Source organism: Mobula hypostoma, chromosome 1 (genome assembly GCF_963921235.1).
Source record: "Mobula hypostoma chromosome 1, sMobHyp1.1, whole genome shotgun sequence".
Classification (NCBI taxonomy): domain Eukaryota; kingdom Metazoa; phylum Chordata; class Chondrichthyes; order Myliobatiformes; family Myliobatidae; genus Mobula; species Mobula hypostoma.
The window spans coordinates 169,734,850-169,762,793 of record NC_086097.1 but is presented as its reverse complement, the minus strand read 5'-3'; the positions used below and the strand labels follow the sequence as shown (position 1 = coordinate 169,762,793).

The following is a 27,944-nucleotide window of genomic DNA, read 5'->3' as shown; positions in this document are numbered from 1 at the left end:
CAATGTCTGGTCGCAGGGTGGTGCCTGCAATATGGTTGGGGAACTTCAGCTGCCCTTCGAGGTCCACCAACAGCTGCCAGTCCCTTGCAGAGGTCAGAATGCCTGCAGATGTTCTTTTGGCAGGTATTGGCTGCTCCCCAGCTCTGACAAAGGCAATGGTCTGAACTATTCCACAACATATGGACTCGCTTTCAAGCACTCTACAACTCACGTTCTCAATATTACTACCATTGATTTATTTTTGTAATTGCACAATTTGTCTTAAGCACATGGGTGGTTTGTCTTTGTTCATGTGTAGTTTTTCATTGATAATATTTTGTTTCTTGTTATCTACTGTGAATTCCTGCAAGAAAATGAATCTCATGATAGCAAATGGTGACATATACATAGTTTGAACTTTACATTGAACTTTGTTTCACTATTAAAAATATCCTCTATTTTGTTATCAGGAGACCACTGTCAGTGCAGATCAGTGAGCTCATCTCCTCCTTGCTGACAAGCAGCACCTCGAGAATAAGTACTTAGCCCACTGCTCTACTGTCTCTGCATGCATGGCTAAACACAGCTCACTCACCATTTAAATTTGTTAATGACACCTCTTGTTGGTAGAAGCTCACGAGGCAACGTAGAGGTGTAAAGAGATAGATCAGCTGGTTGAGTGGTGTTGCAACAACAACATTGGACTTGGCATTTGGCATGACCAAAGAATGTATTATGGAATTCATGAAGGGGAATTTGGAAAGACACACACCAGCCTTCACTGAGGGGTCAGCAGTGAGCTGCTTCAAGTTGGGTGTCAACATCTCGGAAGGTCTATTTTAGGCCCAGCATATTAATGCAATCATAAAGAAGGCAAGCCAGCTGTTCTAGTTTGTAAGTACTTCGAGGAGATTTTGTATGTCTCCAAAGACTCGTACTAATTTCTATGGATGCACAGTGGAGAGCATTCTGAGTAGTTGGATCACAGCCTGGTATGGAAGCTCTAATGTACAGGATTGAAAAGGGTTACTCAGACAGCTCCAGTTCTTCCCACCATCCAGGATATTATAAAAGGTGGGAAGGCGAGTAAGTCATGGAGTAGTGAGTTGAACACCAGTTCATCCTCTGTGCTCGGCCGTGATGTCTTAATCTTTTTAATCTGGCTCCTCAGTTAAATTGGCTAAATATTGCTTTGTTGTTCACTCTTCAAGACTAGATAGATTTCACTTCAGTAAAGAATTCTTATTCCTACATCACCACATGGTGGCAATAGTCCATTAGCTAAATTATATAGATTAAGAACTGAAATGCTGATTATAGAGTCATACAGCACAGAAACAGGCCCTTCAGCCCAATTCATCCATTCTGACCAAGCTGCTTACCTGTACTAGTCCTATTTTCCTTTTTTTTTGTGAAGACAGGTTCATTGTTAGGGGGAGGTTCAGGGGTGAAGAGAGAGGTAAGGGCAATAAATGAAGAGTTAGGGGAACAAACAGAGGTCAGAGTGCTCCGAGGTAGGAGGCCAAGGATCCCCGAGGACGGAGGTCCAAGGTCTGCGAGTTCTGGGGTCAGAGGTCGAAGGTCAACAAACCTTAGGAAAGATTTTCAGCAATTGATAGATTTTCAGCAATTTCAATTGTGCTGTAAAACGTCTGTAACAAAATGTCCCTTTAGAATATACCACTCATAATGTACACTTCTACTATAAAGATTAGAATCTAAGACCAGAAGGCACAGCTTCAGAATACAAGGACGTCCCTTTAGAAAAGAGATGTGGAGGAATTTCTTCAGCCAAAGGGTGGTGAACCTGTGGAATTCATTGCCACAGCTGGCTATTGAGGCCAAGTCATTGGGTATGTTTAAAGCGGAGGTTGATAGGTTCTTGATTAGTAAGAGTGTCAAAGGTTATGGAGAGAAGGCTGAAGAATGGGGTTGAGAGGGGTAATAGATCAGCAGAGCAGACGCGATGGACCGAGTGGGCTAGTTCTGTTCCTGTGTCTTATGATCTTATGGATTACACTTCCTAGGTTGTTTCTTCATTTATCCCTTGCTGGTACCATGTGCTCAGTAGTACTCTATATCTGATTTCCCACAGTGAGAGTTTATATACTGGGATATGAGATTGATACCTTTAATAGGCCACTTTTCTCTTGATTCTTTGTGTCTTCCCGTATATTATGTCGCTACCAAGTAAAGAGAAAGGGAAGCAACACATGCAAAATGCGGGAAGAACTCAGCAGGCCAGGCAGCATCTAGGAAAAGCGTACAGTCAACATTTCAGGCCGAAACATTGACCGTACTCTTTTCTGAGATGCTGCCTGGCCTGCTGAGTTCCTCCAGCATCTTTTTGTGTGTTGCTTGGATTTCCAGCAACTGGAGATTTTCTCGTTTATGAAAGAGAAAGGGAAACTAAGCTATGTGAAATGTAGAAAGGCCATTATGGTAAGATGCTTTTGATCAATTCATATTTTGATTTATTTATCCTAATATACAATGGGTTGCAATGAACCTCTTTAATCACACAAACCTCACAGAGTAAATTGATAGATGTACCTGTGTAATTCTCTCTATCCATTGCAGATTAGATTTGGAAGGGTGTCAACCCAAAACATTAACTATCCATTTCCCTCCACAGATACTGCTTGACACCCTGAGCTCCTCCATTTCCTTAATGTGTTGCTTTAAATCTTGAAGAACTGATGGATCAACTAAGTCAGTGAGAACCATAGCATTGGGAATTTTAATTGAAAGGCTGAAAATTGTCTAGAAATCAGAAGAATAAAGCAATAGGTTGACTAAAGCAAGAGCAGAGAAGGGCAGTGTAATGAGATGGAAGGAAGTTTTTTTTGAGGATGAAGATATTAAGTGATAGTTTAGCTCAAGCTCGTATGATCTGGTTCATTGAAAGGTTGGGAAGGATACAGAATCAGTGTCAGAGGTAAAAGAAAATGGTTTAAATTGAAGCAAATCTAAGTTCATCCAGGAACAAATAAAATCAAACTAAACTGCAAGTGCATGAACTATGAAATAAAAATAGAAAATGCAGGAAATGGTCAGCAATCCAGGCAACATCTGTGGAAAGAGGAACAGAGTTAGCGCTGTAAATAGATGAACTTGCATTAGACACAAGTAAAGTTAGAATCAAACAGGTTTTAGGTTACAGAAGGTGAAAAGAACAGAGAGATTGTCCAATAGAGACTGAATGACATCAATGATGGTGGTGAAAGCTTGCTAACTGCATATTATCTGCCTGGAGGTGATGTAGATTAAAAAGAGGAGGTGAATAAAGATAGACAAGAGAGAAAGGTCTTGAAAGTGTGAGGCACAATTTTCTGTTGAAAGTTCATCAACTTGTAACTTTAAATCACAAACAAGAGAAAACCTGCAGATGCTGGAAGTCCAAGCAACACACACACAAAATGCTGGAGGAACTCAGTGTCTTAGCCCAAGATGTTGACTGTACTTTTTCCCATAGATGCTGCCTGGCCTGCCGAGTTCCTCCAGCATTTTGTGTGTGTTGCTAGAAGTACCCAGCTAGTCAGACTGCATCTGAGGAGAGATTTTTAAAAAAGAACATAGTTAATGTTACAGAGTGGTGATTTTTCAGAAGAACAAGTCAATTCTGACACAAGCTGGAAGGCTGGTTGCCTAAAACTGTTGAGCTCACAGCTGAGTTCCAAGGCCTGTAACATGCCTAGTCAAAAGGTGCCGCAATACTCCTCATATTTTCATAAAGCTTTGTGAGAACAGTATAACAGGGTGATGAAAAAACAGGGTGATCAAAAAGCAGGCTGTCAGCCTAAAAGCAGTTAAAGATTCAACAGAGATGACAAGGTAGATCCAAGTGTCTCAACCAATATAAGACCATAAGATATAGGAGCAGAAGTAGGCCATTCGGTCCATCGAGTCTGCTCTGCCATTCAATCATGAGCTGATCCAATTCTTCCAGTCATCCCCACTCCCCTGCCATCTCCCCATACCCTTTGATGCCCAGGCTAATCAAGAACCTATCTATCTCTGCCTTAAATGCACCCAATGACTTGGCCTCTACAGCCGCTTGTGGCAAAAAATTCCACAGATTTACCACCCTCTGACTAAAGTAATTTCTCTGTTCTAATGGACTTCCTTCAATCCTGAAGTCATGCCCTCTTGTCCTGGACTCCCATATCATGGGAAATAACTTTGCCATATCTAATCTGTTCAGGCTTTTTAACATTCATAATGTTTCTATGAGATCCTCCCTCATTCTCCTGAACTCCAGGGAATACAGCCCAAGAGCTGCCTATCATTCTCATACAGTAACCCTTTAATTCCTGGAATCATCCTCGTGAATCTTCTCTGAACCCTCTCCAATGTCAGTATATCCTTTCTAAAATAAGGAGCCCAAAGCTGCACACAATACTCCAAGTACTCCAATATATTGAAATAATGTCTTGTCAGACTGTATACTGATGTTGTTAAGAAATAATATGGAAATGAGAAATAGGAAAGTGGCCAAGCATAGGCAACAAGGTACAGGGATAAGATGAGAAATTATTGGAGGAGGTCCTGCAAGAGTCCATTCCAGCAAGAGTCAGCATACTATTTTAAGTCTTCACAAGTACAAAAGTCTACATAACTTTGGCATGATAAATTACTAAATTGTTAGGTAAGTTTGTATAGAGAATAAGAGATCACAAATTTACTTTCATCAAAAACAGATTTTTTTGGCTCTGTAAAGAAATAATAAATATGTTCTTCATAGACAAGTCATTTACATATGTCTCAGGAAACAATCTATTTATTTGAATACAATCAAGAACAGTCAAAATCCTCCTCTAAATTGTGGGAATAAAAAGAATGTTCTTTAAGGAATTAATTATAGGAAATAAATTTCATTAAAAACAGCACAAAAATGTAAAGGTTTTATTTGGCAGATTGTTCATTCAGTAGAATAAATAAATGAGAATGTACATCTCAATATTTGTTGTAAGAACAGATACGATTAATATTTACAGCTTGCGTCAGCAAAGTACAGCAGTTAATTGCTTACCATATCATAGAGTTCAGAAACCACTATGTCTAATATGATCAAAATGGGAAAAGTGAACATGGAATAGAAATATTTTTCCTAGGAAACCAGAACCTGATGGCATTCATCGCAGAACAATGAGAAATCATGCATCATCATGTTCATGTACATATTATTACCCAAAACAAACTTTAAGATGTCATTTTAATAATCTTTAAACATATTTGTGTTTTCTCATATTGTGCTTAAGTCAATAGTGACATGTTTATATATTAGTGTGTTTCCTTTGAAACTTGAACTGAACATGAACTCACGATTGTCTGTCAACACAAATGTAAATGACCGTGGAGCTTGTATGTTAAGTTCCTGGAATTTCACAAATTTGCTTTTTTTGGTTTCCCAGCGGTAGACTTGGGTGAAGGAGTAATCACTGCCAAGAATAGCATACTGCCAGCCATTTATTTGGAGAGGCTGAAAGACCATGGCACCACGAGATGGAAAGGTCTGCTTTTCCACAAATCTGGAGGCTTCCCATTTCATCAGCTTGGAGTCTCCTATGAACCTGGTAAGGCAAATGTAGAGATCATCCTTGACTACAAAATGTTTCACTGCATACACGTCCTCCATCTCTGGAATATCTGTGCGCCACACAAACTGTTTCTGGTTTTTGTTCCACTGGAATATGACAGGACGCTGGGAGCTACTTGACAAGATTAAGTGTGGCTTATTAGCTATTTCGAGGTACTCCACATCAGTGTCTCTGAACCATGAATGTAGACTTTGATGAGAGTAGAATCCGTTTCCATTCCACTTGTACACTGTAGTTGATCCAGCCTTTGAGGTGTCTGCTATAACAAAGTACCATTCTCCTTCTATTTTGAATGTCTCAATGTCATTCGGTTTCCTGATCTTAATGTTGTCTACATCTTGCATCTTGATGAACTTGTTGGCAAAACTATCCCTCTTATAGATGTGAGAGCCACCAAATAACTGGGCCATAATAATAAATAGTTGGTCATCAATAACCAGTGGCTTGCAGAACACAGTGGAGCTCCCTGCGCCAAGAAAAGGAATGTTAGTCATCAATCAAGAAAAGGCGTAATCTAACACCACTGTCATACCTTAAGCTGTTAAGTCTTAAAGAAAGATCAAAGATAAAGATTAAATGTCAAATGTACATCAAAACATATAATGAAATGTGTCATTTGTGTCAAAGACCAACGCAGTCCAAGAATTGTGCTGGGGCCAGCCCATAAGTGTCACTATGCATCCAGCACCAATATAACATGCCCACAACTTACAAACACTAACCCATACATCTTTTTTGAATGTGGGGAGAAACCAGAGTGCCCAGAGGAAACTCACACAGAGATGGGAAGAATGTACTAACAGCTTACAGTCAGCAGCAGGAACTGAATCCCAATCTACCGATCGCTGGCAATGTAAAGCTTTACAATAACTGCTACACTATCATGACCCTCTTTTATATATTAATTTAAATATAAATTAAACTTAAATATAATATAAATATAATTATGTTTTAATGCAAAATATAAATACAAAATTTTGATATTTTATATTAGATTTAAATTTACATTTTATAAAAATTCAAAGTTTAAATGGAGATACAATATACATTTCAGGTCATAGGTTTTAATATTAAGTGACATAAATTTAAAGATAGAAGAATTAAATGTGGTGGGGTTCATTGTAGACAGCAACACCAAATGCTTGCTGGTGCTATCATACTCCTGCCTACAATGAAGATATTTAGTTATTAGTAAAGATTGGTATGATTGGACCTGTTTCTTTGAACCAGAGGAGGCATACAGAAGATTTTGTGAAGGTACAGAAAACCAATGGAGGCCTTAAATGGATGAATAGGAGGACCTAATAAATAACTAGCTTTGGGATAAGGAGGATGCTTCTTCAATTGGATCTTCCACTCTGGCAAGCTGTAGCTGTGGAGTAATTGAATGTATTCAAAGGAGAATTGTCAAACACTTTTGAAATATGAAGGAGTCAGGGTGCATGAGGAGAGAGAAGGTAAGTGGTGTTGAGATCAGCATATATTTGTTGAATGATGAACCAGGCTCATCAAGCTGATTGGGCTACTCCTGATAATTAACTGGCACAGAATTTAAGGCAGAAGAATTAAAATCAGTTTTTCTTACCCAATACGTGGTGATTCTCTGGAACTTACTGCAAGAAAAGCTGGCAAAGGCAGAAACCCTTACTGCATTTCAGAAGTTATGACCCAAAAAATTATGGGGTGAAATATGGAAAACACAATTGCCGTCAACAGCAAACAACAAGCTACCAGAGAAACTAAGTGCAGAAGCAGAGGGATAGTTGACATTTAGGGTCAAGGCCCTACATCAGAATCTAGCTCTGTTACAGCCAACAATTCACATAATGAGCTGAATACTCTGCTATGTCACTATTTTTTTATGATTTTATGAGGTTTCTAGAAAGTGTATAGGGAGGTGAAGACTATAATATATTAAAAAGGGCAACACACAGTTATACGGTACCTCTAATGTAGTAAACTGTCCACCAAGAAACATAATCAGACAAAACTCAATACCGAACCACATAAAGAGATAATGGGACCAAAAACTTGGCCAAAGAAGGACACACTTTGGAGCAACATAAATGAGACACAGATGAATTGCAGGGAAATTTCAGACATTAGGACAGGGAGCTGTCGACACAGCAGTTAAAAGTGGAGCATTTTTGAAGTCCAGGAACAGAAAGAAATTGGACAGTCAGGCCACAAACAGAGCAGGTGACAACACTGATCATTGTTTCCTGTCCATACCAATAATGTTGTCATAGTTTCTGAAAACCATCTCCACGTGATCCCATTCAAAAAAGCTACACTTCCCCACAGCAGGCTGTGCAATGACGACATTGGCATCATTCATGAAGGTAAAGGCTTCTATCGAAAGAGACTGAAATTGTAAAATTTGATCCACAGCAAACTCTATAAGACAAAAGGGGAAAGATAACAATGGGATAAGTTAATGCATCAATCAGGGTTCTACCACTTCAGTATGATAAAGTTGTTTTGTTGCAATCACCTGTTGTTATGCAGTCAAATTCCTTCAGTGAAAGGTTATTGATTTTACGACCCTGATACTCCAACGGACTGGCACAGTAGATCTGATCAACTGTTGCATTTGTGCTGCTTAACCATTCCACCAGCCACTTCAGTTTGCAGTCACAATGAAAAGAATTCCCTCTAAGATCTCTGCAATTAAAAATAATTCATAATAAGAAATTTTCTTTAAAGATTCATAGTTAATGAAGCAACACACTATCCCTGCACTCTGATGTAGATAGATAGTTCATTTTGCAAATGGGACACTCGAAGGTCAGTAGCTATAAGTCAACTAAACTAATCCTTGCATATCTACAGGTTAACTAAATTTAAAATACTTTTCTCACTTTTAGATGACTAAATGCATCCTACTAGAATCTGAGACGGTGTCCAAGTGAACCAAAATCTCAACTAAACAGAGATCGATCAAACAAATGCAATTGGCCTCGGTCAAAGTCTAGAGAATCAAGACTGAAAATGACAGTTTCAAAGTTTCGGTCCAAGGCAACTGAAACAAATGATAGTGTAGTTATAATAGGAGTTGTGTAACAGCACAGGAATATAGAAGAAATTTCAAAGAGTTGATGGATTAGAGAATATTTCACAGATAAAAAACGGGTGAGACTTTAGTAGGAGAAAATTTCAGGTCACCCAATATAAGATTTCAGGCAAGAGATGTGACAAAATAACAGCAGTGGAGGGATCAATTGAGGTGATATATGCCAGAGTTAAAAATTTACAGATGCAAAATAAGATGGCTCCAAGGATAAAATTCAGAGATGACTGTTCAATAGTAGGAAGAGACACCACTGAAGATTCTAACGTTGCGAATCAATAGAAGAGAAAGGCACTAAAGCCAGTGGGAAGTCATGGAAATGCATGGAAGGGGTGTTTTTGAAAGCTGTGGTAGGTCAAGAATGATGTGAATCAATTGTTTACCACAATCAGAGTCAAACTTATACAAACATGGACATAAACCTTAATAAGTTAAACTATATAAAGAAGAACAGATATCATAAAAAAATTACAGTGATCACCAATATCTGAATCAATGGAGTGTTTACCACCAAGATCCAATAGTAACTGAAGGCCATCCAATCGTATATTCAGGTCTTCAATTAGCAGAAACTGATTATTCTAGTCTCAGCAAATGGGATCCAAACACAGCTGGCAAAATTTACAATTACACTTCATCCCAGGCTAGACAGACATTTAATATAACAATAAAAGAAACTTGGCAATGTGTAATGTGGGTTGCCCTTTCACTCTCACCCCATTCTATCAGCAGTCGCAATTCCATTCTATTAAAAAATGAAATACGTCCAATAACTTGTGCAAAAGCAAAACGCTCCAGTTGCTGGAAATCGGAAATAAAGCATCAAACATGCTTGAAATTCTCAGCAGGTCAGGCAGCATCAATGAAGGTAAAAGCAGACAGCTGTCTGTGGCATTTTCTATTTGATGACCTTTCATCAGAACCAAGAAGTTCTAGTAAGAAAGCTCTCCACTGAACCTGCTGAGTATTTCAAGCACTTGCCATTGTAGTTTAGTCATCTAAAGAATCAAAGATCTTACATTACCACTAAGAAAATCATAATTACAGATAATTCTTACACATTAGTCAAAGCATCCAGCCCTTTGAATACATCCTTTGGAAGTGTTTGAAGGTTGTTGTTTGCCAAGCTTCTGTCAAAATAAAATTGTGAAATTCTGTTAATGCTAATTATTTTGAACATTATATTGAACTATGATGTGGGGTACTGGCTGATGAAACTGGGGGAGCAGTTTTGAGACACCTGCAACACATAGCTTTGAGAAAAAAAGAAATGCGACTGCAGTGGCTGCAGCATCCCATTATTTCCTTCCACTGTCTTGCAATTTGCTTCATTGTCTGCTTAGGAACTTCAGTTGTACCCCTAGAATGCATTAGATATGCACACCAACTGTTTTCATCATTAGTCCTAGATCAGTTCTCATATTTTCTTATGACATAGGAGGCCTTCAGAGCAATCCCATCATCCTATTTCCCTACTTAATTCCAATAACCTATTCCCTCATGCATGCTTACCAGCTCTAGTAAGAAACCATTCCACAAAAACTTCCCAAGGCTTGGACTGGTCACTGTTTTATTATTACCACATGTACAAACATACAGTGAAAAATTTATCTTGCATACCATTCATACAGATCAGATCACTACACAGTACTTTGAAGTAGAACAAGGTAAAACAATAACAGGGTGCAGAATAAAATTAGCAGTTACAGAGAAAATGCAGTGCAGGTAGACAAACATGTAAAAGGTCAAAACAGGGTAAATTGTGAAGCACTTGGTGTTGGGACAGCAAAGGAAAGATTGTTGGCGCTTTAGGATAAATCAACACTGTGTTGGGGAGTTTAGAGGAGAGTACTGCATGATACTGAAGTGTTTGGGAGAGAGACCAGCATTTGGTATTGGGGTTGAACTTAGTGTGGGGGCACAGACTAGCACTATACTGGCATTGATTGAGGGAGAGGCTGGCACTTGGTATTGGAGGGTACAGGAAGGAACAAACTGGTGTTGGGAGTATAGGCAAGAAATTGGCATGATATTGATGGGTTCAGCAAAGACCTTGACGTGGAATTGATGTGGCTCAAGGGTTGGCATGATTTTAGTGGATACAAAGGTGGGTGACTTAGGATTCTTGGGACAGGTTACAGGAGATACTGGAAACTGGTGAAGGAAGCAGCGAAAGCATCACAATATAAGACATTGAAGCAGAATTAGGCCATTCGGCCCATTGTGTCTGCTCTGCAATCTGATCATGGCTGATCCATTTCTCTCTCAACCCCATTCTCCTGCCTTCTCCCCATAACCTTCTATGCCCTGACTTATCAAGAATCTATCAACTTTTGCCTTAAATACAATTAATGACCTGGCCTCCACAGCTGTCTGTGGCAGTGAATTCCTCAGATTGACACTCTCTGGCTATAGAAATTGTTCCTCATCTCCATTCTAAATGGACATCCCTCTTTACTGAGGTTGTAGCCTCTGGGTCCTAGACTCCCGCACTATTGAAAACATCCTCTCCATATGTACCCTATCTAGACCTTTCATCAATCGAAAGGTTTCAATGAGATTCCCCCCCACCACCAATCTTCGAAGTCCCAGCGACTACAGGCCCAGAGCCATCAAATGCTCCTCATATGATAAGCCTTTCAATCCCAGAATCATTTTTGTGAACCTCCTTGTAACCCTCTCCAATGTCAGCACATCCCTTCTTGGATAAGGGGCCAAATCTGCTCACGATACTCCAAGTGAGGCCTCACCAGTGCCTTATAAAGCCTCAGCATTACATCCTTGTTTTTATATTCTTGTCCTCTCAAAATGAATGCCAACACTACATTTGCCTTCCTCACCACCGACTCAACCTGCAAGTTAACTTTTAGGGAATCCTGCACGAAGACTCCCAAGACCCTTTGCTCCTCGGATTTTTTTTAATTTTTGGCTTGTTTATAAGATATTCTACCGATTTATTTTTTCTACCAAAGTTCATGACCATATACTTCCTGACACTGTATTTCATCTGCTACTTCTTTGCCCGTTCTCCTAATCTGTCTAAGTGCTTCTACAGCCTCCCTGCTTCCTCTACTTTATCTGCCCCTACACCTATCTTTGTATCGTCCACAAACCTGGCCATTAAATCATTGACATAAAAGAATCGGTCCCACCACTAACCCCTGCAGAACACCAGAAGCCAATCAGAAGAGGCACCCTTTATTCTCACACTTTGCATCCTGTCAGTCAGCCAATCTTCTATCTATGCTAGCATCTTTCCTGTAATACCATGACTCTTACCTTGCTAAGCAGCCTCAGGTGTGGCACCTTGTCAAAGGGCTTCTGAAAATCCAAGTACACACAGCATCCACCAATTCTGCTTTGTCTATCCTGCTTGTTATTTCCTCAAAGAATTCCAACAGATTTGTCAGACGAGGTTTTCCCTTAAGAAAACCATGCTGACTTTGGCCCATTGTGTTGGTTGTTCTAGGCAGGACCCGGTCTTGGTCTTGGTCTTGTAATCAGTCAGTGAGAATAAGCTCCTGGTGCTGGGGGCAATGAGGATCCAGATCATTACCACTAATTTACTCCGGCAGAGACCCGGGTTTAATCCCAGCCTCTCACACAAAATGCTGGTGAACACAGCAGACCTGGCAGCATCTATTGGAAGAGGTACAATCGACGGTTCAGGCCAAGACCCTTCGTCAGGACTAACTGAAAGAACTACTTGTGCTGGCAGCTCATTCGACACCCTCACCACCTTCTACCTTCATCTTCACTCTCTTCTTTCAGTTAGTCCTGACGAAGGGTCTTGGCCCGAAACGTTGACTGTACCTCTTCCTAGAGATGCTGCCTGGCCTGCTGCATTCACCAGCATTTTGTGTGTGTTGCTTACATTTCCAGCATCTGCAGATTTCCTCATGTTTGCGTTTTTAATCCCAGCCTCCTGTGTTGTCTGTGTAGAGTTTGCATATTCTCCCAGGGACAGCAAGGCTTTCTTCCAGGTGCTCTGTTTTTCTCCCACATTCCATGATGTGCAGCTTGGTAGGTTAACTGGCCATCACAACTTGCCACTCGTGTCAGTGAGTGGTAGGATCTGAGGAGTTGATGAGAGTGTGGGGAGTAGAAAAAAATGCATCAGTGGTTGATGGATAGACAGAGGGCTTGTTTCATTTTTATAACTCCCTATCACTTTAAAATAACAGCATTGTGCAATGGAATTTCAAGGGTTTTTTTTCTAATTTGTTTTCCTTCATGTCTCTATTTCATAACCCTTTACTTACCAAGTAATGGGTTAAGGATGAAATGTGAAATGTATAAAGGGAACATGAGGGGGATCTTCTCCACTCAGAAGGTGGTAAGAGTGTGGAATGAGCTGCCAGCACAAGTGGTGGATACAGGTTCGATTTCAACACTTAAGAGAAATTTGTTTAAGTACATGGATGGGAGGGGTATGGAGGGCTATGGTCCGGGGTGCAGGTTGATTGGAGCAACACTTTCAGTACACTGGATGAACTCAGCAGGTCGGGCAGCATCAGTTAGAAACGATGAGTCGACATTTCAGGCCGGAACCCTTCGTCAGGACTGAAGAATGAAAGATGGGGAAAGATTTGAAAAATGCTTGTAGCTTCAGTTGAAAGACCAGTAATTTGAAAGACAAAGGGATGGGGAGGGGAAGCATTGACATCATAGCCCTGAAAAGAATGGGTAGTAGAAGGAGGTGGAACCATGAGGGAGCTGGGGGAGGGGGTAGAGTGAAATAGGGTTAGAGGAAGGGAGGGGGAGGGAATTACCAGAAGTTGGAGAATTCTATGTTCATACCAAGGGGTTGGAGACTACCTAGACGATATATGAGGTGTTGCTCCTCCAACCTGAGTTTAGCCTCATCATGGCAGTAGAGGAGGCCATGTGTGGACATATCTGAATGGGAATGGGAAGTAGAGTTGAAGTGGGTGGCTACCGGGAGATCCTGTCTGTTGTGGCGGACGGAGTGGAGGTTGATTGGACTAGGCAGATAGTTAGTTTGGCACAGACTAGATGCGCCAAAGAGTCTAGTTCTATGCTTTAGTGTTCTATGACTTGAAGTCTTCTGTTCCTCCATCAATCCAACAGAAATGTTAGCATCATCAAATTGCAATTTCTTGATTCAACTTGTTTGCTATCAAAGTCTTTTCAACCTTGGCCCATATGCAGTTTGCCCAATCAAAAATGACAGATCTACAGTGGCATGCAAAAGTTTGGGCACCTGGTCAAAATTTCTGTTACTGTGAATAGCTAAGCGAGTAAAAGATGGCCTGATTTCCAAAAGGCATAAAGTTAAAGATGACAAATTTCTTTAATGTTTTAAGCAAGATTATTTTTTAATTTCCATCCTTTACAGTTTCAAAATAACAAAAAAGGAAAAGGGCCCAAAGCAAAAGTTTGGGCACCCTGCATGGCAGTACTTAGTAACACCCCCTTTGGCAAGTATCACAGCTTGTAAACGCTTTCCGTAGCCAGCTAAGAGTCTTTCAACTCTTATTTGGGGGATTTTCACCCATTCTTCCTTGCAAAAGGCTTCTAGTTCTGTGAGATTCTTGGGCCGTCTTGCATGCACTGCTCTTTTGAGGTTTATCCGCAGATTTTCGATGATGTTTAGGTCGGGGGACTGTGAGGGCCATGGCAAAACCTTCAGCTTGCGCCTCTTGAGGTAGTCCATTGTGGATTTTGAGGTCTGTTTAGGATCATTATCCTGTTGTAGAAGCCGTCCTCTTTTTATCTTCAGCTTTTTTACAGACGGTGTGATGCTTGCTTCCAGAATTTGCCGGTATTTAATTGAATTCATTCTTCCCTCTACCAGTGAAATGTTCCCCGTGCCACTGGCTGCAACACAAGCCCAAAGCATGATCGATCCACCCCTGTGCTTAACAGTTGGAGAGGGGTTCTTTTTCTTCATCCTTTTTTCTCCAACATACCTTTGCTCATTGCGGCCAAATTTCAGCGTCAGAAGTTTGCAAAGAAACATCTAAACAAGCCTGTTGCATTTCGGAAAAAAGTCCTGTGGACTGATGAAGTTAAAATAGAACTTTTTGTGAAAGAAATCAAGGCAGTAATCCATTCTGTATCTATGGATAACTATGCTTACTCTACGTAACCTTTGTAGTTTGCAAATCCTTTTAAAGTTCTTGATTGGATTACTACCTGTACTTATAAATGTTAAGCATATCCTTTAAACATCATACCAGTCATCATGGCAGTAAGAGGGCAAAAGTGTTGTAGACACTATATGAGATCAGCACAATTTATTGCCATTGACTGAGACAGTTTGCGTGATCTCATTGGAACATCACTCAAAGTTAACACTGTAAAATAACCTTAAATCCTGAATAATGTTACAATCCTACTTCTTTTGTAAGCCTCATTCACAAATCCTGCAGAGAGGGTTGAACAGGAAGCTCAGGCAACGTCGGACTGGCACCATTTCTAAACCTGACTGTCAATTTCACCATGTCCTAACAAACTTGTCAGATAATATGACCTGTGTCAACAATGAACCAGATCTCAACGGGTGCAATAAATGTCAACATTTACTTATTACTTTCAACGGTGAATGAAACAAAGATGAGCATGACTTCAAGAGGGAAAAAGCAAAACCAATACTTCAAAACATAGAATGTTTACATACCATCATTCATTTATTCAGAAGAACCACATTAGCAAATACTAAAACATAAGGTACTATTGTCTAGCAGTAAAAATAATAGATAACAGACATGAATGAAAACAACCTATTTTTCTGTTTAAGTACAAGCTCTACAAAGTATTAAGTTTTGATGGAATGTATTTGAAATTTAAGAGCAGGAATGCCAACTCTAGTTGCATGTATTCCAAGAAATTACAACTGCACTGCTTAGTCAAGCAGCCTTAGCACTTTAAGTTTAATCAATAAGAACAGTTAAACAAATTGAAATCAATTTATTAAATTTAATGTGTCTATGATTTTTCTCCTGGGTTGTCTGTGACCAGATCAATCTCAATTCCTCTTGTCTTCAGTACAGCCCAGGGACATCAGCACCACAACTCATGAGAAGGTTGAAAACTATTCATTCAGTCCTTCCTATCTCATTCTATGCTGCTGTGACAACAGAGGCACAGTAATTAACTTCACTGGCTGTACAGTTACTTTTTGAATAAATAATTTTTAAAATGGTAATGTAAATCCCATTTGGCAATGAAAACGTGTTCTAGTTCAGTTACAATTCTTCGGTAAGAGGATGTGTCCTTGTCTCAAGCAGAGAATATCTGATTGTGCAAACCATGGTCATTTAGACCTAAAGATTGCATTACAAAGGTTACCCATGAGGGAAAGAATATGACCTTTTCAGTTTATCCTGTCTATCCTTTGTCCTATAGAAAGTATTGATTTGTGCCTCCATTTCCCTACAAATGGAGCTATCAATTAGGACAAGACCATAAAGAGCCAAAAAGAAAACCATTTAAGAGACACAAATGCTGGGTTTGCTGGCTTGGGCCACACTTTCACCACTGTTAATGACTGCTCACTCAGTATTTACTTTGAACCACTTACTGTCCATGAACTTCCACCGAATCTACATCTCATCTCATCACAAATACTTTCTGTGCCTTTCTCCCTTCTGCATACATCTAATTTCCCTGTAATGTTTTGTTAAATAACACATTATATTAATAAGATTTAGTAAGCAGGTTCCATTACAGCCCATGATGTCAGTTAGTTACAAACAGATTGCTGTAATTTGGTGAGATGGCTTTAAAGTATCAAGGGTCCACATTTCTAGTAAGTGAAGAATTTTATCTTTTGAAGTTTTCTGTTATATTTTGACACTTATTTTTTTAAACCCAGTAAGTGGTTTAAAAATGGTTTACATCTAGTCATGTATTGCACTCTATCAAAAAGTCACTGTTTACAAGGGCTGTTTAAAATTTTCTCCTTTTTTGATACTTGATAAATTTCCTTCTATTATTGATTTAAAATTTTTACAAAAACACCATTAGAGTCAACATGTAATCAACAGAGCTTAGATGTCAGGAAGCATGTATAAAAGGCAGCTGATCACGAGCTATGCCTGGCCTTAATGACAAATGTGAAGATTTACCCCAGGGAAGATGTAACAAATTAGAAATTCTTTGTCATACATCCTATTAATGCAGAAATCAGAAACCCAACTGAAAACAAAAATTGCTGCATGATGATACATTGCTGCTCCAAGGTCTGGCTCCTTTAAAATTAAGTCACCTTAAAAATTTCATTCCCTAAATGGAGTATTTTCCCAAGGGATCAAGCAAATGTTTTTGAAAGCCAAAAGCAAGAAGAAACACAAGATAGAAACAAAACAGCCAGAGAAACATTTGGCAAGCCTTTCATGTAAGTCATCAAAATTCTATCTGGAAAAGCACAAGCTAATATTTTAAATGGTCACATTCCTGCAGAGAAGACTTTCTATAAAGGTTATCACTCCATCCACTTAAGCAAAGTTTAATTTTCTTTGTGCCCCAGCCACGTTTCTGACTAAGACTGGTAGACTGTATTTGTTTTACTTTGCAAACGAAGTCATATCCATTTTAAAATTAGGCTGAGAGTCTCACACTAAATTTAAGAAGGTCACATTCAAATAAAGCAGTAACTCTGAGATTTTATGGGTCAGCCGCCAGTTTCCTACTGTAATTCCAATGAAAGGCTGGCATAAACATGAGAAGGGTAATGTAAACAGGTGATGAGACTGGTTAATGATGCGGGGAGGGGAGATGGAAGACTGAACAAAGACAGAGCGATCATAAGCGTAACATCTGACTCCATCTGTCCAGCATCCAGATACCTATCAACCTGGGTTCTTTCCCCTTGGATCACTATTCCTATCTTCTCCCCTCCATCATGGTTTCATCTGCTCATCTGTCCTCTCTTATCTGCTTCCACCTATTACCTTCCAACTTCTGTCTCTTCCCTCCCCCCATTTGCCTATTTGTCCCTTCTTATCTGTTTCTACCTATCACCCATCAGCCTTTGTCTCTACACTCTTCCTTCATTCTACCCCATCTGCCCATCATCTCCACGTTATATGGTTCTATCTATCACTACTAGCTTCTGCCAAACCCCTCCCACATCTGGTACCATCTGCTCATCATCCCCTCATCTGGTTCCACCCATCACCTACCAGCATCTGGCTCACCACCTGTCCCTCACCCCCACAGTTATAAATACAGCTCTCTTCCCCTCACATTCTTAGTCCGGTTATAGTCAGAGAAAACTGAAGCACAGAAGCAGTCCCCTTGGCCCATCTGGTCTGTCTCGAACCATTTAAACTGCCTAGTCTCATTGACCATCACCCAGATCATACCCCTCCAAACACTTCCCTCCATGTACCTAACCAAACTTCTCTTAAATGTTGAATAGAAATTGCATTCACCACTTGTGCTGGCAACTCATTCTACACTCTCACCACCCTCTGAATAACGACGTTCCCCTCACGTTTCCCTTAAACATTTCACCTTTCACCTTTAACCCATGACTTCTAGTTGTAGTCTCATCCAACCTCAGTGCAAAAAGCCTGCATGTACCCCATCTATACCCTTCATAATCTTGTATACTATCAAATCACCCCTCTATCATCTATGTTCTAATGAAGTTTTAACCTATTCAATCTTTCCTTAAAGTCCCAGCAGGTCCTCAAGTCCTGGCAACACCCTTGGAAGTTTTCTCTGTACTCTTTTAATCTTATTTACATCTTTCCTGCAGGAAGGTGACCAAAACTGCACACAAACTGCCTCACTACTGTCTTATACAACTTCAACATACATCCCAATTCCTGTACTCAATACCTTGATCTATGAAGGCCAATGTGCCAAAAGCTTTCTTTATTTCCATATTTATCTGTGACACCACTTGCAATGAACGTGACCTGTATTCTCAGATCCTTTTGTTCTACCACACTCCTCAGTGCCCTACCACTCACTGTGTAAGACCTTCCCTGGTTAGTCATCCCAAAATGCAACACCTCACACTTGACTGCATTAAATTCCATCTGCATTTTTCAGCCCATTTTTCCAGCTGGTCCAGATCCCACTGCAAGCTTTGATAGTCTTCCACAAGGACCCAGCACTGATCCCTGCGGGGCTCCACTAGTCACAGGCGTCCAGTCAAAGAGACAACCATTTACTCCCACTCTCTGTCTCCTCCCGCAAAGCCAATGTCTAATCCAATTTACTCCTCATCTTGAATTTCAGATGACTGAAACTTCTTCACCAACCTCCCATGCAGGACCTTGTCAAAGGCCTTGGTAAAGTCCATGTAGACACCATCCACTGGCTTCATCAACTTTCCTGGTAACTTCCTAGAAAAACTCTATGAATTGGTTAGACATGACTTAACACACACAAAGCCATGTTGACTATTGCTAATTAGTCCCTGTCTATTCAAATACTTATATATCCAATGCCGTAGAACATCTTCCACTAACTTTCCCACTACTGATGACAGGCTCACCTGTCTAAAATTTTCTGGCTTTTTCTTAGAGACTTTGTTAAACAGTGCAACAACATTAGCTATAATCCAGTTCTCCGGCACCTCACCTGTGGCTAAGGATGTTTTAAATATCTCTGCTGGGGCTCCTGCAATTTCTACATTAGCCTCCCACAGGATCTGAGGGAACACTTTGTCAGGCTCTGGGGATTTATCCACCCTAATTTGCCTTAAGACTGCAAACAGCTCCTTCTCTGTAATCTGTACAGGGTCCATGACCTCTCTGCTGCTTTGCCTCACTTCCATAGACTCTGTGTCCATCTCCCAATTAAATACAGATGCAAAAGAAAATCATTTTGAGATCTCCCCCATCTCTTTTGGCTCCATGCATAGATTACCAATCGGATCTTCCAGAGGACCAATTTTGTCCTTTGCAATCCTTCTGCTCTTAACATTTCTGTAGAAGCCCTTAGGGTTCTCCTTCACCTTGTCTGCTAGGGCAGCCTCATGCCTTCTTTTAACCCTCCTCATATCCTTAAGTGTTCTCTTGCATTTCTTATACTCCTCAAGTACCTCATTGGTTCCTACCTGTCTATAGCTGCTATGCACCTCCTCTTTTTTTCTTAACCAGGGCCTCAATATTTACCAAACACCAAGAGATATCTAAACCTGTTATCTTTACCTGTTACTCTGAGAGGCACATACAGGCTTTGTACTCTCGACATTTCACTTTTGAAGGCCTTCCACTTACCAAGTACTCCTTTGCCACCTTTGCCAGAAAACAACCTGTCCCAATCCACAGCTGCCATATCTTTTCTGATACCATCAAAATTTCAACCCGAGGACCAGACCTATCCTTTTCCATAATTACCTTCAAGCTAATGGCATTATGATCACAAAATGGAAAATGTACCCCTACTCAAAACTTCTGTCATCTGCCCAGCCTCATTTCCTAATAGCAGATCAAGTACCACACAATCTCTCATTGGGACTCTTGCGTACTGATTACGGAATCTTTCCCGAATGCGTTTGACAAATTCTATCCCATCTAGTCCTTTTACACCATGGGAGTCCCAGTCGATATGTGGAAAGTTAAAATCACCTACTATAACAACCTTATGTTTCTTGCAACAGTCTGCGATCTCTCTACAAATTTCTTCCTCTAAATCCCACGGACCATTAGATGGTCTGTAACATAATCCCTTTAACATGGCCATACCTTTTCTTAATTCTCAGTTCCACCTATAAAACCTCACTAGATGAGTTCTCCGGTATGTCCTGACTGAGCACTGCCATCATATTTTCCCTGACTAGTAACACCACTCCTCCTACTCTATCACATCTATTGAGCGGCCAGTGCTGCCTCTCCTGCAACGAAGTCACATTAATGGCTATAAAATTATAATGCCATGTGTTGATCCAAGCCCTGAGCTCATCTGCCTTTCCTATAATACTTCTTTCATTGAAGTATACACAACTCAGAACTTTAGTCCCACCGTGCTCAATCTTTTGATTCTTGACCTTGTCTGAGGTCTTAACAACGTCTGTCTCCACAACCACTCCACTATCTGTTCTGGCACTCTGGTTCCCATCCCCATATAGATCTAGTTTAACACCATCTCCCCACCTCCCCCCCCCCCACCCCCGTGCAGTACTAGCAAACATTCCTGCTAGTACCCCTCCAGTTTAAGTGCAAACCATCATCCATACAGGTTGCACCTTCCCTGGAAGAAAGCCCAATGATCCAAAATTCTGAAACCCTCCCTCGGAGATCAACTCCTTAGCCATGTATTAAACTGTATAATCTTCCTATCTCTGGCCTCACTAGCCTGCGGCCTGCAAACACAACCCTGGACATTCTGTCCTTTAACTTAGCACCTAACTCCCTGAACTCACTTTGCAGAATCTTGTCCCTCTTCCTACCTGAGCATAAACAAGAGAAAATCTGCAGATGCTGAAAATCCAGTCTGGTCTGGTCCTGCTGAAGGGTCTCGACCCGAAATGTCAACTGCACTCTTTTCTGTAAATGCTGCCTGGCCTGCTGAGTTCTTCTAGCATTTTCTGTGTATTGCCTCTTCCTACCTACTTCCAAGAATGAATCATAAAAACTATCAGAACCCTGAAGCCCCCTCCCCCTAAAGAAGGAAACAGTAAATAAACTGGAAAAAAATCTACCTAATGCTTTTTGCCTTCTCTCACTCAAACTTCTCCTCACTGAAGCCTCGAAGATCTAAAGCCTCAAAAACACCACTCTAACACTGTTGCAGGTATCAGCCCAAAATGTCAACCATCCCTTTGCTTCCACAGATACTGTTGAACCATTGACTTGTTCCAGGAATTTTTCTTTTGCTCCAGTCCCTTGTATCTCCATTCATGTGAATGTGACTTGAATTGTAGTGTATGAGCTGTAAAGAGCACTTGGACAAACTTAGATTGTTTTCTCTGGAGCTTTGGAGACAAAGAAGCCCAAAATTATGAAAACCATAAATAGGGTAGGCAGTTAGACTTTTCCTCTAGAGGACACAGGTTTAATGTGAGAGGGGGAGGTTTAAAGGAGATATATGAGGCCAGTATTTTTTAAACACAGAGAGTAGCAGGTGCTGGGACATCTTGCCAGGAGGTGGCAGAAGCAGATACACCAGCAACATTTAAGAGACATTTTGATCAATACAGCTGGAGATGAAGGGATATAGACCGTGTAGAGGAAGATGGGACTAATTTGGATTGGCATCATGGTTGGCACTGACATTGTGGGCCAAGGGGCCTATTCATGTACTGTACTGTTCTATGTTCACTGTCAAATTGTGTACGACTGCAAGCTAACAGAAGTTTCAGAGAAACTGATATCTTTCACCCACGATGTCATCTCACCACATGTTCCACTGATCTGACCACAGAGAAAATTCCAGATGAGCAGCTTTAATAATCAACAGATGAACTTAAAGGGAACAACAAACTTGAACTTGGAACTTGAGCTCAGAGTAGGGTGAAGCAGAATGAAGCATGAAGTGGAATTGATTATTTTAACCAAATTTACCATTTTTATGCTATTTGTGTATTTATTTCTAAATACATTTAGATAGCATGTAACATGATAATGGGTTACAGTATTTCTATTTTGTACTTTGCCTGTATTACAGCAATAAACCAACTATTGAAAGAGATGTGGAAGTAATACATTGATTTCACTCTAACTGAACAGCACATTATTTCCAGCTATTACTACACAAGGATTATTTCACTGTCTCAAACATTTATAATAATGGCACAAAACATAATGCAAAGATTGTACTGAATGAGAAGAGATATACTTACAGGTGAATAAGTGATTTAAGTCCTCTAAAAGCATACCTGGAGATGGACTGGATTTTATTGTTTTCTACAAACCTAAAAGAAAGGTGAGCATTTCAGTATCATTTTGGTAGCACCCAATTACTATTCAGTGAGAATGTGTCCACAGTTGTCATCTACTTACAAATACTCAAGCTGAGAGAGACCAAGGAAGGCATCATCACCAACAGTATCAAATGAGTTGGAAGTGAACAAGCTGTTAGGAAAATAAAAGGAGAGTATTTTTCTTTTCAGGTGGTATATTACATCATTATTGTTGCTGACAATATTCATATGGGGGGAACGTCGACTCAGACCATGATAGGCCTGCGTCGGGCATTTTCATGCCTTACAAGGCGCAGATTGGAAGTCTGTGTGGGGCGCCAATCCTCGCACAGACTAGAGCAATGTGTGATTAAGTGCCTTGCTCAAGGGCACAAACACGCTGCCACAGCTGAGGCTCGAACTAGCAACCTTGAAGTAACTAGACGAACGCCTTAACCACCTGGCCACGTGCCCAACATATTCATGTAAGTCAGTGTAATATGCTCTGTTTAAAACAGACACCTAAAAGTCTCTATCTTTTGACATCATTTCACTTTAAAGTAACATTAGCTGACCATTCTTACTGAATGCTTGCCATTTCCTGGGTCAAGATGGTGCTGCCTAGCTGGTGCCAAGTTAGTGAATATTCTGTTTTCTCTCTCCTAAACAGTAGACTTGGAAGAAGGAATGGTTATTTGCCTAGTATTGCCAGCTCATGCAAATTCAAGTTAAAAGCAACACTGAAAACTAAACTTGGCCACCTCAGGCCATTAAACACCCTGCAAGCATTAAGGTAAACTAAATACTTCCATGCTCCCTTTAGAGAGCAAACTTTAAAGCAACCATAATCAAAGATTGTAATTTACACATATTTAAAATGGAGAAAAATACATTATTGAAAAACTGGGGGACTGAAGCCATGGGCATCTATCAGAGAGAAGACAAATTGAGGCCAGCATAGATCAGCCATGATGTGTGGAATGGTGGGGAGGCTTGAGGGGCAGAGTGGCCTACTCCTGGTCCTATTTTCTTGTGTTCCTGTGTTATGGATTTGTAGCTGCAATAGTGATGTTCACTTCCTTCATGTGGCTGTTTTGATACCACAATTGTAAGATTATTTCTGTATTTTATATTTTTACAGATGCTCCCTTTTACTTATAAGATAACAGAAATCAGTCCAAGGAGTTAACAATAGTAAGGAATAAATATGGCCCATTAGGGGTGTATTAGAGGTTCTTTCCAGAGATGTTACACTGAAGTCCCATCTTCCACCTAGAGTTATCTCTAGTCTCCTGTCTACAAGCACTTTGGAAGATACTGATATTGTTAAAGGCAAAAGAAATTTAGAAGCTTTCCGTTAGCATCAGGGTCAAAACAGTTCCAGTAGACAAATGGAAAAACTCACTGAATAACCCTTTCATGTAGAATGACAGAACTGTTAGGCAAAGAAGGAGACCACCAATATCACCAGGTCCAGTAACAGTTATTAACCCACAACTGAACCACCTGAAAAGGTGACTCCTGAACCACCGTGGATAACTTTATTCACCACAATTTCATTCACCACTATTCTGAACTGATTTACTTTCAAGGACTCTTTACATCTCATGTTCTCAGGATTATTTTTATTTGCACAGGTTGTCTTTTGCACATTGATGTTCAAGTCAATGCCCTTATGACATATTTGCTCTTTCCAAGATGGCACTGGTGAATCACTGCGACGTGTTACAGGCTGCTTACAAAACTTCTACATATATTTCTGAATTATTCTTCCTGCAATCTGCGGACTGTAATTTCTCTTCAAACAACATACTTTTGAACCATCTTCATGAATTAGCAATTTCATGATCTTCTGAAGGTCTCGGCAGATTTAACTCTCTAACATGCAGAACTGGCATCTTTAAGTATATCGCCATGGCTGGAAGAGAGGGAGGAGTGAAGGACTCTAAACTAGGATGAAACACAAAGGAATGAAACTCCAGCATCTTGTTAACAAACGTTCAGTCACTGGAGAACAAGTTTGAGGACCTAAGGGCAAGATTGCTCTATTGGTGGGAAATGAGGAATTGCTGTGCTCTGTGTTTCACGGAAATGTGGCTCTCTCCAGACATGCCAAATACATGAGTAAAGAATCGTGGGCTTCTCAATACACTGGCTGGCCTGGACTGCTGATTCAGAGAAGGCAAAAAGGTGGTGGAGGGATGGGGGTTGTGCTTCATGATAAACTCTCTGTGGTGCTTGGGTGCAGCAACCTAGAACATCTGATGATTAAGTTCTGACTGTTCTACTCACCAAAAGAGTTCTCCTCCATGATCCTGATCGCATTTGACATACCACCAAAAGCAGATGTTAAATGAGCACTTGATGTTTTGAATGCCACGATTAGCAAACAAGAAACGGCCTATCCCGATGCTTTTCAAACCATAGTTAGGGACTTCATCAGGTTTGCTTGAAGAAATCTCTGCCCAATTATCATCAACATATCACCTGCAGCACTGTTGACCATTGTTACACCATGATCAGAAATATCTACCATTCCATGCCTCGACCACGTTTCAGGAAATCTGATCACTTAGCTGACCCCCTCCGACCTACATACAGGCAGAGGCTAAAGAGCAAGACTTTCGAAAAAAGGACATCAAAGAGGTGGTTGCGGGAGGCAGAGGAGTGGCTACAGGATTGCTTCGAGTTGGTAGACTTAGTCACGTTCAAAGACTCATCAGAGGAAATACACCATGATTGCCACAGATTTTATAAAAACAGTTGTAGACGAGTGTGTCCCCACAAAATCATTCAGTCTTCCCCAACCAGAAGCCCTGGATGAACCACTAGATCCACAACCTTCTGAGGGCCAGCTCAGTGGCATTAAGGTCTGGTGTCCAAGTTAAAGACAAGAGGTCCAGGTACGATCTCCGGAAAGCCATCTCACATGCAAAGTAGCAATTCAGCCCAAACTTAAATCACTGAAGGATGTTCAACGGTTGTGGCAGGGCTTGAATGCCATCACAAAGTTTTGCTCCCAGATGAGCTCAATGCCTCTTATGCTCACTTTGACCACAAAAGCAAGGAGGCACCTTCACAAGCTCCCACAGCCCCCAATGACCCTGTGATTTCAGTCTCTGAGCCCGACATGAGAGCATCCTTCAGGAGAGTGAACCCACAAAAAGCCTCTGGACCACAGCGGGTACCTGGCCGAGTACTAAAGACCTGTGCTGATCAACTGGCTGGAGTGTTCACCAATAAGTTTAACCTTTGCCTCAGGTAGGCTTCAATCATACCTGTACTTAAGCAGAATGTGGCAATCTGCCTCAATAACTATCATCCAGTAGCACTAACGTCCACAGTAATGAAGTGCTTTGAGAGGTTGTTAATGAAACATATCAACCCCTGCCTGAGAAGCAATTTTAGTCCATTCCAATTTTCCTACCATCACAACAGGTCACCAGCAAATGTCATTTCATTGGCTCCTCATTCAATCATGGAACATCTGGACAGCGAAGATGCATACAATAAAGATGCTCTTCATTGATTACAGCTCAGCATTCAATACTATAATCTCCTCTGAACTAATCAATAAGCTTCAAGATCTTGGCCTCACTACCTCCTTGTGCAAATGGATCTTCTATTTCCTCACTGGCAGACCCCAGTCAGTTCATATCAGCAAGAACCTCTCTTCAACAATCTCTAACAGCACAGCTACACCACAGGGCTGTGTACCTAACTTCACTCATCCCATTACCGAACTGTTTCCTCAACCCATGGAATCACTTTCAAGGACTCTTCATCTCAAATTCTCAATATTTATTACTTATTTATTTAATTATATGGTTTTTTTGAATTTGCACATTGTCCTGTTGTGTGTGGTCTTTCAAATACAGTATTATATAGTGTTTCTTGGATTTACTGTGTATGCTTGCAAGAAAACAAATCTCGGGGTTGTATATGGTGAAATACATGTACTTTGATAATAAATTTACTTTGAACTTTGAAATGCTGCTATGAACAAATCTATTTAAAAGCTGCTTGATGAGTTTTAACGGTTTAAAATCATTTGAGTGTATACAATGTGTTTTATCCTCGTCCCCAGTAAGAAATTTAAAGTATTTTTGCTATAATTTAAAATAAATTATAATTTTACCCCTTTAGAAATTTTGCTGCAGTCAATGCCTTTGCAGTCCCCAAGGGCTGAGGTGCCAAAAATACCTGATTCCTTTCTCGAGTTTGGATGCGGCAGGCGCTTTTTAAATGGTTAATTTCTTTCCTATTATTGGAAAGGATTCATTTCCCCGCTCTTTCTACATCTATGTCCAAACCTCTGTTGTTACAGAACCCAGTGCGAAGAATAATAAACGAGGTTTTGAGAAAATCCTGAATAATTTGGTTCAGAAACATGGCAAATGACCCGCGTTGCGTTAGAGATTTCATATAACGATAATTTTTCCTCGCTGTTATAATAGCCTGACGATTTAAGACAGACTTGTTGACTGCTAATCTTAGCATACACCATGGACCATTGCAATCATAAATGTTCTTGTTCTTGACACGTCCGTTGCTTCCACGCAAAATACGAAGGGAAATTTGGTAAAAAAAAAACACACCAAGGACACGGTAGCCTACGCGAATAAACAGTGGAATCTTACAGCAGCTGCAGAGACGGCATGAGTAAGAAGCTGCCTTCTGGGATTTCACTGAATCCAGACTTCACAAATGATCTGTAAACAAAATAAATGCATTAAAATGCCAGAATTACGAATGCTTCAATCAGCGGACATTGTTGGCAAACGCACACACTCCAATTTGGCCACAAAACCTAAATACTTTGTAAGTCGGGTTATCAGTATTCACGATAGTCTATTTTTAGCTCATGAGTGACAGAGATGCAACAAAGGTAACATCCTTGTGTCTATTTATTGGTTCCGTACCGTACCGTACAGTGTTAATGCACCATTATATAACCAGCATCTCAAGGCGTTTCCGCTTCCATTACTGTTAAATAACAGTTACATTGCATACCGCAGATAGAATACTCACAAGGAGACCACACCAGAGGGAAAACTGTGGGGAATAGATTTTCTATTTTCACACAAAGCATTGTCCTTCGAGCAAGTGCATCCTGCAGGACATTTTACCGCTTTCTTTGCTTCAATTAAGAGCCATAAGTAGATAATCCACAGGAGCAAGGAACACCATTTTGCGTTTCTATTTCGATTTCCCATTCTTCTATACACCCTTGATGGCAATCGCGCCAAATGATATCCCAGCTCATGAACTGGTTTGAGCCGTAACCCCCTTCTTGTCTGAAGCTAAAACTCTCCTGCTTAACAGCACAGTGGAACTGCAACTGAACTGTGTTCACTGGTGCTGCAAAGCTCCTCGGTGCCCTGTCTCCTTCCATTTCATCTTAGCCCAATAAATTGTTCGCGGTAGCAATGCAGAACCGCAAATACTTTTTTAATTTGCATTTTTT

At 40.5% G+C, this 27,944-nt stretch overlaps 1 protein-coding gene and 1 long non-coding RNA gene across 2 annotated transcripts; one reads left to right on the top strand and one right to left on the bottom strand.

Annotated features, from left to right (window-relative positions):
- Positions 1-28: 28 nt before the first annotated feature.
- LOC134352484 (uncharacterized) lies at positions 29-15,246 on the top strand. Its single transcript, XR_010019411.1, has 3 exons — positions 29-873; positions 5,394-5,555; positions 14,468-15,246. It is a non-coding gene; the product is annotated as an uncharacterized LOC134352484 (long non-coding RNA).
- Positions 4,748-27,922, bottom strand: LOC134352448 (leucine-rich glioma-inactivated protein 1-like). The gene is made up of 8 exons (XM_063059739.1): positions 27,509-27,922; positions 27,118-27,189; positions 22,578-22,649; positions 22,418-22,489; positions 9,708-9,779; positions 8,074-8,243; positions 7,812-7,976; positions 4,748-6,045 (listed from the first exon to the last, which is right to left on the bottom strand). The coding sequence occupies exons 1-8, from the start codon at positions 27,691-27,693 to the stop codon at positions 5,225-5,227; spliced, it is 1,629 nt and encodes a 542-aa protein (XP_062915809.1). The 5' UTR covers positions 27,694-27,922; the 3' UTR covers positions 4,748-5,224.
- Between the last annotated feature and the right edge of the window lie 22 nt (positions 27,923-27,944).

Coding starts and splice junctions, on each gene's coding strand:
- LOC134352448 (XM_063059739.1), bottom strand. CDS start 27,693: ATGGGAAATCGAAATAGAAACGCAAAATGGTGTTCCTTGCTCCTGTGG. Junction 22,650..27,117: donor ATGCCGTCTCTGCAGCTGCT/GTAAGATTCCAC, acceptor TTTTCCTAACAG/CTTGTTCACTTCCAACTCAT. Junction 7,977..8,073: donor ATTTGACTGCATAACAACAG/GTGATTGCAACA, acceptor TTTGTCTTATAG/AGTTTGCTGTGGATCAAATT.